We start from the raw sequence: 10,180 nt of genomic DNA on the forward strand, positions 1-10,180 counted from the left end.
GCAGCCCCAGCTGCTCTGGGCACCTGTGCCAGGGGCTGCCCACCCTCCCAGGGAGGAATTCCCTCCCACATCCCTTTAGTCCAGGCCATGGCAGGATGTCCTCAGCCAGCAGAGCCACCTCTCAGGAACTGCTCTTTAATCAAACTACCACTTCCACAAACCACTGACCCACAGAGTCCCCACCGGCACGGCCACCCCCGTGCGGGGCAGGGCGGGTCCGGCGGGGTCGCGGGGAGCTCCGGGAGCTGCCCCGCGCCGGGCCCGGGAGAGCCCCGGGGCTGCGAGCCCCGCCCGGGCTGCGGGAGGCGCCTGGTCCGAGTCGAGGGGCCCCGGGCCCTCACCCGCTGAGCTTGAGCAGGCTGAAGATCTGCTCCAGGACGTGGGTGAAGCTCTGGTCTTTGGGGGTGCGGGAGGCCAGGGAGCCCTGAGCAGGGGAGCCCCACTTGATTCCAGCACGGGGAGTGGGTGCCCCACCAAAGCCCCCTCCCCTGCCAGCCCTTCCCACCTTCAGCTTGTCCAGGTAGGTCTGATCCTGACTCCACAGCTCCTGGAACTTCACCAGGTCGGGGGCTCCCTTATAGAACTCCACCAGCAGGGTCTGGGGGGGGGACAGAGGGGCTGCAGCCCTGGGGGTGCCCCAAAGCCAGGCAGGGGGACCCCAAACTGCAGCACCAGGGGCTGGAGAGGGGACTGTCACCATCACCAGGGCTGAGGGCAGGATGGGGATGAGTGGTGGGGCCCAGCCTGCCCCCAGTGGGCTCGGGGGATTTTGGGGGCCCCCACCCCCCTCTCACCATCTCCTGCACGACGTCGTTGGTGAGGAATCCGTCCTGGATGTAGGTGACCTCGACATCCATGGGGATCCCGTAGTCGTTGGGCCGTTGCTGGGGATGGGGGAGCCGGGCAGGGGTCACTCCACAGCTCTGGGACCTGACACCACCCTGGGGGGCACCGCGGGCAGCGACCCCACCCCAAATTCTCCCCCACTCTACCTCTGGCGGCGGCATCACCCAGAAGGGCGCGATTTTGGACTCCACGCCGGGGTTGCCGTGGTAGAAGGGCCCTGTGGGGACAGAGGGGGCTGGCACAGGAGGGTGGCAGCAGCCGCAGCCCCCTGGCAGCCCCGGGCCGCGGGCACGTACCGCAGATGAGCCCCAGGCAGGGCTGGAAGCCGTTGCCGCTGCCCTGCAGCTTGAGCTGGTAATCCATCTGCGCGTCGATGTCGTGCAGGGACGGCAGCGCGGGCCCGAAGGGGTGGCTGTGGTACCACCCCACCAGCGACAGCCCCCGCAGGAACAGGCTCTGGCAGATCTGGGGGAGCACAAACCCTGGCTCCAGAGCCTCCAGAGCCCCCTGCCCACTCCCCAGGCTGGGTCAGCCCCTCACCTCCTCCTCCACAGCGCCCGCGGCTTCGGCGTCACCCAGGCGGGTCCGGCACGGGAAGGCTCGAAGCACCGTCAGCACTGCGGGGACACGGGGCTGGGTGACACCCCCGGCCCACGGCAGAGCCACCCCCACCCCCCCAAACCCCACCTACGCTGGGTGTTGGTGTCCCAGCGTCCCCCCAGGTACCCCACGACTTCGCTCCGAGTCAGGTGGCTGTGGAAATCCTAAAGGAAAAGGTCAAAATCAACGGTTTAGCACTAAAACGATGACACGAGGGACACCCCGCTCGCTGCAAGTGTCCCAGTGCCATCAGCGATGTCCCGGCCTGGGGAGGGGACGCACCAGGAGCAGGAGGACGTTGCTGGAGATGGCCACGTTGAAGGGCTGGAATTTGTTGATGGCGGCAAAGGACGTCACCTCCACCAGGGTCTGGGGGTTCCTGGAAGAGCCGCGGCCGCGCTGTCACCGCTGTCCCCGCCCCTGCTGCACCCCGGGGTCCCGGGGTCCCCTACCTGGCCGAGTCGCGGGTGCCCAGGGTGCAGTAGCGGACGGGCACCCGGGGTTTCACCTCCAGCCTTTTCCCTGCGCTGCCGCCATCTGCCAAGGACACGGTCCCGTCACCGCGGCCGGGCTGCCCGGGACCCCCGGCACCCCCACGGCAGCTCACCCGTCCCCGCCGGCTCCGCCAGGCCCTTGCCCTGCTGCTTCTTGCTCCTCTCCTCCGGCTTTTTGGGAGCCGCCGGCTCCGGCACCGCCACCCGACCCTCCCTCGCCGCCTCCTCCTCCTCCTCCTCGGGCAGCTCCTCCTCCTCGCCCTCGCTGGCCAAGCTCTGCGGGCACACGGGGCTGGCACCCAGCTCGCCCCCCACCCTGGGGGTGCCAGGGGGGAGGCGACCCCGGTCCCACCTCCTCGGGGGGTGGCACGTTGGGCTGGTGCTTGCGCAGCCAGGCCGCCTTGTACTGGTCCAGCTTCTGGCCCTTGTAGCGCACGGACGCCCAGCCGCAGCCCGACTTCTTGGCGGGGTTCACCAGGCGCTTGCAGTGCGTGGCCCAGGCGCTCGGCGAGTTGAACACCTGCCCCGTCTCCTGCCATGTGATCGTCCCGTCCGAGCCCAGGTCCCCCACGAACTTCTTCCCCTGGAGACAATGGCGGGAGTCACGTCCCCTCGTCCCCATCACTTCACCCCCAGCCCCATCACTGTCCCACGTTCACCATCTGTGTCCCTTGTCCTCATCCCACATCCCCTGTCTTCATCCTGTGTCCCATTTCCCATCCTTTTCCCTTGTCCCATGTCTCCTGCCCCATCTCGGTCTCCTGCCCCATCTCTGTCGCCTGTCCCATCTCTGTTTCTTGTCCCCCTCCTTATTCCCTGTCCCCATCCCTGTCCCCTTGTCCCCAGGCTCACCAGGTAGTAGATGGACAGGACGCCTCTGCCCGGCTCCAGGAGCCCGTCCCGGAGCAGGACCCTCAGGGTGATGCCCCTGCGGGTCAGGACCGCCCCCCGGGCCGCCCCCGCCGCCTTCGCCACCTCCGGCTCGGCCTCAGCCTCGTCCAGCCCAGGCTCCAGCTCGTCCTCATCCTCCTCCAGACACTCGTCCCCGCCGGGGGAGGCGGCCGCCAGTGCTGCGGGGGGGACACCGTGTGACAGCACCCCGGGTGTCCCCCCAGAGCACCCTCGGGTCCCCCCCTTGGCTTCTGCCTGCGGATGGGGACAAGGGGACAGGGACGCACAGGGACGTGGGGACGGGAAGAGGTGGACATGGGGACACAAGCACGGAGGGGACACAGGGACATGGAGGGGGTGGACACGGGGACAGGAGGACTCGGGGATGGGAGATGGGAACACTGACGCGGGGACATGGGGGGTGAGGACACAGGAGCGTGACAATAAAGGACCGCGGGCACGGGGACACGGCGGGTGGGGACAGGAACGGGCTGAGGGACACGGGGGCGGGATGTCCCCACCGAGGTCCCGCGGGCGCGCGCTCGGGCAGGTGCACGCGCGTGCCCCGGTGTGCGCGAGGCGGGGGGGGGCGGTGGGCGAGTGACCGGTGCGTGTCCCCGGCCGGGGCGCGTGTCCGCGCGCGCGTGTCCGCTTCCCGGTGCGTGTCCGGTACCGGGTGCCCGGTGCGTGCCCCGTGTGCGCGTGCTCGGTACGTGTTCGGTGCCTGGTGCGTGTCCGATTCCCCGTTCCCAGTTCCCAGTTCCCGGTTCCCGGTTCCCGGAGCCGGAGCCGGAGCCCGGTGCGCCCCCGCCCCCCGGTACCTGCCATGCTCCGCTCCCGCCGCTCCCGCCGCTCCCGCCTCCCCCCGGTGCGCGCGGCGGCGGCGGCGGCGACACGTGATGGGGCGGCCCCGGGCGCCCCGCCCCGCCCGGGGGGGTGAGGGGACACCGGCACCGGGGGGGGACAGCCCTGCACCTGCAGCACCGGCGGGGGGGACACGGGGACTCAGCCCAGTACTGAGACACGGACGGCCCCCTCCCGCCGGGACCCCCGCCCGCCGCCCCTCGCCCCGGGGAGGGGGGGACACCGGCACCGGAACCGGGCGGGGGGACGGGCAGGAACCTGCTGGGTTCGCCCCCGCACCTGCCGCACCGGGCGGGGGACAGGGGGGCTCAGCCCCGCGCCGGTCTCGGACCCCCAGCCCGGCGGGGACCCCCGCCCGCCGCCGTTCGTCCCGGGAGGGGCAGGGGGGCACCGGCACCGGGAGTGGGAACGGGAGCCTGTTGGGGGTGCAGCCCCGCACCTGCTGCGTCCGAAGGGAGGGACACGGGGGCTCAGCCCCGCTCCGGGGATGCCCCGGCCCGTCCGGGACACCCGCCCGCCGCCCTTCGCCCGGGCGGGGCCGGTACCGGGAACTGCGGCCGCTCCTGCGCGGTGGCGGAGATGGCGCGGCCGGTGCCGCTGCCCCGGGGCACCCGGCCCCGGGCCCGGCACTACTACGAGGGTTCCGTGGGCAAGCGGGGGCCAGGTGATCAGGTGGGCGACACCTTCGGAACCGAGCCCGACACCCCGGGACCGGTCACCGGCACGCCCCAGCACCGGCACCCGGGACTCCCCGGGACCGAGCGCCAAGAGCGCCCCTCGGGTACCCAGGGACCCTGGGACTGCTCCCGGCACTCCCGGCACTGTACCCCCGGGCTGTCCCAGCTGGACCAGCGGGGTTTCTCCGGGCTGGGACCCCCGCGGGACCCCCCGAGGCTGGAGACAGCCCTGGGCTGGGACCCCTCAGGGTGGGACCCCCAGGACAAGAACCTTTGGGTGGGTCTGGGGGGGCTCCCCCAGGCCGGGACCTCTGGGATCTGCTGGGGCTGGGACTCCCAAGACTGGGACCCCCCATCCTGTCTGGGCCCTGGAGGTGCCCCTCGGGCAGGATCCCCCCAGGGTGGGAACCCTGTGCCCCCTTCCCAAGCTGGGACTGTTTGGTGAAACCCCCCAGGATGGGGGACCCGTCCCCATAAACCCCCCTGGGCAGGGGCCCCCCGAGGATGGCACATTCAGGTGATACTGGGGGGACCCTGGCTGAGGGCGGGGGTGTCCCTGGGCCGGGGGTCCCACCCCTGAGTGCCCCCAGCCCCTGAGTCCCCCCTGTGCCCCATCCACAGCCACGTCACACCTACATCCCAATTTATTCTCCAGGCCAGAAGCAGCTCTCGGTGCTGGGGGGGCAACGAGCCCCGGCGACACGGGGGGCACGGAGTGGGGGGGCCGTGGGCAGCCCCGGGGGTGGCAGAGCCCTGCGGGCAGCGCTGGGGGTGGCAGGGGGGGTACATTCAGTGCTGTGCCCGGCTCAGGGCAGGCTGGAGCTGCTGGCCGTGCTGTTGCGCTTCTGCAGGCACCGCACGGCGCTGGGCACCTGCAAGCCTGATGTCACCTGGAAGCTGCCACACCACACCTGGGGACACAGCGGGGGCTCAGGGGGCTGAAGGCAGCGCTGGCAGCCCCCCGGGACCCCCAGGCCTGCCCCCCCTTACCATGAAAGCTGGCAGCACCGGCTGTGAGAACTTGGCCTTGAAGGTGTGGAGCAGCTGCTTGGTGCGGGCGTTGTAGAAGGAGAGGAAACCTGTGGGGATGGGGGCACAGGTGGGCACGGGTCGGGCACAGCCCTGGCACAGCACCCGGGGTGGTGGCAATGGCCACGTTGTGACAATGGTGGTGGCGATGCCCATGGTGGACATTGGTATCTGTGCTGGAGTATGGACAGGATGGTGCCCATGGAGGTGACAATGCCCATGGTGGTGACAATGGCTGTGGTGGTGACAATGGTGGTGGTGATGCCCACACTGGTGCCCAGAGTGGTGACAATTGCCTTGGTGGTGACAATGGCCACGGTGGTGGCAATGCCAACACTGGTACCCATGGTAGTGACAATGCCATGGTGGTGCCAACACTTATGGTGGTGGCCATGGCGGTGGCAATGCCCATGTTGGTGGCAATGTCCACACTGGTGCCCATGGTACAATGGTACAATTGCCTTGGTGGTGCCAATCCCAGGGAGGTGCCAATACTCAGGGAGGTGCCAATCCCCAGGGAGGTGCCAGCCCAGCCCCACCTTCGTGGAAGTTGCAGTAGACGCCGATGCAGTCGGGCACGGGCACGTCGAGCGCCTTGGCCTTGTTGTTGTGCTTGGCGCTGAAGCTGACCTGCAGCCAGTTGTTGAGGTGCAGGCACCAGGACGCCGGGGTCTTGCCCAGCTGGTCGAACTTGCCCAGGCTGCGATAGGCCACGCCCACGCCGAAGGCTTTGCTGTCGCGGTCGTAGCGCACCTCCCAGTAGTGCTCGTCACCGTCGATCAGGGTGTCCCCTGGGGCACGGCCACCGCTCTGCCCGGGCCACCCGCGACCTGCCCCGCCCTGTGCCCGCCCCGCCAGGGGTGTCCCCTGCCCCCCTGGGTGCCCCCGGTGCCCTGTTCCCTCCGTGCCCCCTCCTCACCCACACCCCTGGGCACCCAAACCCCCCACCACGGGTACCCAAACCCCCACCACGGGTACCCAAACCCCCACCACGTGTGCTCCAGTGCCCCCCCACCCCTGGGTGCCCAAACCCCCACACCCCTGGGCACCCAAACCCTCACACCCCTGGGTGCCCAAACCCCCCACCACTGGATGCCCAAACCCCCCACCACAGGTGCCCAAACCCCCACCACGTGTGCCCCAGTGCCCCCCCACCCCTGGGTGCCCAAACCCCCACACCCCTGGGCACCCAAACCCTCACACCCCTGGGTGCCCAAACCCCCCACCACTGGATGCCCAAACCCCCCACCACGGGTGCCCAAACCCCCACCACGGGTGCCCCTCTCACCCAGCACCGTGTAGGACTCTGCGGTGAAGCGGTCGCGGCCCCCTCGGCCCAGGGACATCCTCTTGGGCGACTGCACCGCCCTGGCACACAGGGACAGGGCAGGGTTGGCACTGCCAGGCCCAGGGGCCGTGCCGGGGGGCCGGGGGGTGGCGTTACCTGGCAGGGGAGTTGGCAGGGGAGGCCGTCCTGCCCTTGCCATCCTTCTCGCGGGCCTTGACGTCCTGCAGCTTCCCGCCCGTGGCGTCCCACTCCACGCTCAGCTCCTCCACCCGCAGGTTCTGGTGGCACGTGCTGGCATCCAGCCGGAACATGAACGCTGGGGACAGCCCCTGTCAGCAGTGCCTCGGGTCCCCACCCTGCAGGGCTGGCACAGGGGGACACACGGGCACCTGGCACCCCCCTGACCCACCTCTGGTCTCCAAAGTGACCGGCTCGGAGAACTCGCCCGCCACCGCCTTGTTACACGCCCGCACCCGAAAATTCATGTATTTCATGTCAAACTTGAGCCCTGTGGGCACGGCGGGGTCACAGGCTGGGGCACCGGGAGGGCACTGCCACCCCCGTGTCCCCTGCAGAGCCTGGGACAGCCCCAGCGCCCGCCTGGGGCCGGCTGCACCCCGTGCCCTCACCAGTGAGGGTGTACTCAGTGCCCTTGATGCCCTCGATGACCATCCAGGGCTGGTCCTCCTTGGCACGGGGGGGCCCCTCGAAGTTGGTCCTGCGGTACTCCAGCACGTAGTGGTCGATCTTGCTGTCCTCGTCGGGCATCCTCCAGGCCAGGGTCACACAGTTATCGGCCACCAGCGACTCGGCCAGGTCGATCTCGGGGGCGCTGGGCACTGCCCGCAGGAGCAGCCGTGCCAGTGTCCCCCCTCCCTGCCACACAGGGGTTCCCCAGCACCCCCAGGGCTCCCCCAGACCCCAGTGAGCTTGGCAAGTCACAGACTTCAGGCACGGCACCCCTGGACCCCACCCCTGGCACCCAGAGCCCCCCAGCACAGCCCCCACCGCCCCCCTGGGCACAGCACCCACACCCCTCATCCCTCCCCCCATCCCTGGCACCTTCCTGCCCCTCTGGGAAAGCACCCCAGGCCTGGCACTGCCCCATGCCATGCCAGCCTCCCCCAGTGCCAGGCTGGCCGTGCCCTGCCGTGTTCCCCCGTGTCCCCCTGCCCTGGCAGTACCTGGCAGGAAGGCCAGGGCCTGCAGCAGGCGCCGCTCCTGGGCGAAATCCACCATCAGGTGGCTCATGTTGTCACTGACCTTGGCCTTGAGCGACAGGCGGAAGGCCGGAGCCATCGTCACACTGTGCCAGGACAGGGACAGGGCTCAGCGGGGCCGGGCACCCCCCTGCCCTGCGTGGCCCCGGGGAGGGTGGGCACAGCCCCCCCTGCAGCCACAGGGCCACCCCAGCAGCCACAGGGCCACCCCAGCACCTTGGGACCACCCCCTGTGGGGCCCTGGCTGGGAGGAGGAGGAGGAGGAGGAGGAGGAGGAGGAGGGGGTTAGTGGGTGGGGGGCTCGGGGGGCCGTACCTATCCTTGATCTGTTTGGCCGCCTTGTGAGCGCAGAGGGAAAGAGGAGGAGAAAAGCAGCAGTGAGGCAGCAGAGCCGGGCACAGGGGGCACATGCGGGACCTGTACCAGCTGTGGCACCCAGCGGGACAGCATCCCTGCATCCCTGCATCCCACAGCAGAGTATCCCAGAGCATCCCTGCATCCCACAGCATCCCTGAGTATCCCAGAGCATCCCTGCATCCCACAGTGGCTCCCCTGGCACAGCACCCCTGCACCCCCATGGCACAGCACCCCCTGGCACAGTACCCCCCATGGCCCTGCCATGGTGCCCTCTGTGTCAGGAGAAAGGGGGGCCCTGGGGTCACCCCGGGTGTCCCCTCTCCCACCCAGCCCCCCCAGGCACAGCCAGCCCAGCGTGGCCCCAGCTCAGAGAGAAAAGGGGTGCCCGGCCCAGGGTGGCATCAAGCAGGTGGCAAGGTGCGGTCAGGACACCCCCAGCGTGGGGACAGCAGGGCAGGGCCACCCCTGGCACCGCGGGGACCCACCTGGGAGAAGTCTTGGTGGTTGGCCGTGCCCAGGGCCTGGTTGGCCGCCTCCAGCAGCTCCTCGGAGCTCTCCAGGGCCTTGGAGCATGCCACGAGCTGGGCCTGCCAGGGAGGGAGGGCAGAGGGCACAGCTGGGGGGGCTCCTGGGCTGGGGGGGCTCCAGGCTGGGGGGGCTCTGGGCCAGGCAGGTCCCGGGCCAGGGGAGGCTCCGGGGCTGGGGGACTCTGGGCCAGGGGAGGCTCCGGGCCGGGGGGGACTCTGGCCAGGGGCTCACCTGCAGCTCGTAGGTGCGGCTGGCTCGCTCCTGCTTGATCTTCATCACCATGTCCTCCTTGAGCTCGTCCAGCAGCGCGTAGAGCGACTGGAACTCGGCCTCCAGGTCCTGCTGCGCCCGCGCCGAGTTGGCCTGGGCACAACGGCGGGGCCTGAGCGGGGGCGGCCCCGCGGGGCCCCGGGGAGGGCGGGGGGCCGGGGCTACCTCCACGTTCTGGAGCATCTGCTTGAGGGAGTAGATGAAGTTCTGGATCTCCTCATTCTTCACGGCGAGGGTGGTGATGATCTTGCGCAGAGATTCCTGCCCGGCGCCCTGCAGCGGCCGTCAGTGCCCGCGGGCCTGGGCTGCCCCCGGGGCCCGCCGTGCCGGGCCGTGCCGGGCCGTGCCAGGCGCCGCAGGGACCCGGCCGGGCTGCCCGGCATGGCGGGGCCATGACTTGGCAGTGTGAGTGTGAGTGTGAGTGTGAGTGTGCCAGCCCCCAGCCCCTGCTCCCCTCCGTGTCCCCCCAGCCCTCCCGCACCCCTCCCTCCCTCCGGTGCCACCCTGAACCCCTCAGCCCTCCATCCTCCCTCCTCATCCCTCCTTCTCCATCCCCTCTTCCTCCATCCCTCCTTCCTCTTCCTCCACCCCTCCCTCCTTCCCATCCCTCCATCCCCACTTCCTCCATCCCTTCTTCCTTCATCTCTCCTTCTCCATCCCTCCCTCCTCCCTCCCTCCACCCGTCCATCCCCTCGCTCCCCCTCCATCCCTCCCTCTCCCTCCCTCCTCACTCCATCCTCCATTCCATCCTGCCCGCCCCCACCGCTCCATCCCCCTCCTCCCCCTCGCTCCCTGGTCCTGCTCCGTGCCCCGGTGCCTCCTGCCGGTGCCGGGGGTGCGGGCCGTACCTGTTCGCCCATTCCGGGCCGGCTCCCCGCCACGCTCGGCCCCGCCGACACCAACAAAGGGTGGAGCGGCGCCCCCCGCCCTCGCCCCGCCCCGCGCCCGGCCCCGCCCGCGCCCCCGAGGCACGCTGGGAGTTGTAGTCCGGAGGGGAGGCTGCGGACCCCCGCGGTGTGGAGCGCCGCCCCCTTTCCAGTGCTGGTGGAGTGACCTATGCGTGGCCCGTGCATTGTCACCCCGCTGGGAGAGCTTGGGGCACTTTCACAGTGCACA

The 10,180-nt window shown here is 70.3% G+C and overlaps 2 protein-coding genes across 4 annotated transcripts in view; both read right to left on the minus strand.

Annotated features, from left to right (window-relative positions):
* Positions 1-121: 121 nt before the first annotated feature.
* MPND (MPN domain containing) lies at positions 122-3,677 on the minus strand. Its single transcript, XM_050985994.1, is given in 12 exon segments — positions 122-424; positions 506-598; positions 795-884; positions 993-1,063; positions 1,143-1,311; positions 1,387-1,463; positions 1,538-1,610; positions 1,729-1,825; positions 1,899-1,983; positions 2,054-2,276; positions 2,278-2,523; positions 2,793-3,677. Coding segments are annotated over 12 exon segments (2,178 nt in total). The 5' UTR covers positions 3,660-3,677; the 3' UTR covers positions 122-337.
* Positions 3,678-5,048: 1,371 nt separating this feature from the next.
* The window catches only part of FSD1 (fibronectin type III and SPRY domain containing 1), a 7,120-nt gene continuing 1,988 nt past the window's right edge, over positions 5,049-10,180 (minus strand). Inside the window, exons 2-13 of one of the 3 annotated variants that reach the window (XM_050986001.1) lie at positions 9,230-9,337; positions 9,026-9,157; positions 8,752-8,853; positions 8,225-8,247; positions 7,874-7,995; positions 7,319-7,528; positions 7,099-7,197; positions 6,846-7,005; positions 6,690-6,769; positions 5,941-6,192; positions 5,363-5,451; positions 5,051-5,283 (exon numbers count right to left, since the gene is read on the minus strand). In XM_050986001.1, coding sequence (XP_050841958.1) covers positions 5,179-5,283; positions 5,363-5,451; positions 5,941-6,192; positions 6,690-6,769; positions 6,846-7,005; positions 7,099-7,197; positions 7,319-7,528; positions 7,874-7,995; positions 8,225-8,247; positions 8,752-8,853; positions 9,026-9,157; positions 9,230-9,337 — 1,482 coding nt within the window. In that variant the 3' untranslated portion in view covers positions 5,051-5,178. Of the gene's footprint in view, positions 5,284-5,362; positions 5,452-5,940; positions 6,193-6,689; positions 6,770-6,845; positions 7,006-7,098; positions 7,198-7,318; positions 7,529-7,873; positions 7,996-8,224; positions 8,248-8,751; positions 8,854-9,025; positions 9,158-9,229; positions 9,338-10,180 lie in introns of all 3 variants that reach the window. The other 2 variants (XM_050986002.1, XM_050985999.1) reach the window with 2 other exon arrangements.

Source organism: Serinus canaria, chromosome 28, assembly GCF_022539315.1.
Source record: "Serinus canaria isolate serCan28SL12 chromosome 28, serCan2020, whole genome shotgun sequence".
Lineage (NCBI taxonomy): Eukaryota > Metazoa > Chordata > Aves > Passeriformes > Fringillidae > Serinus > Serinus canaria.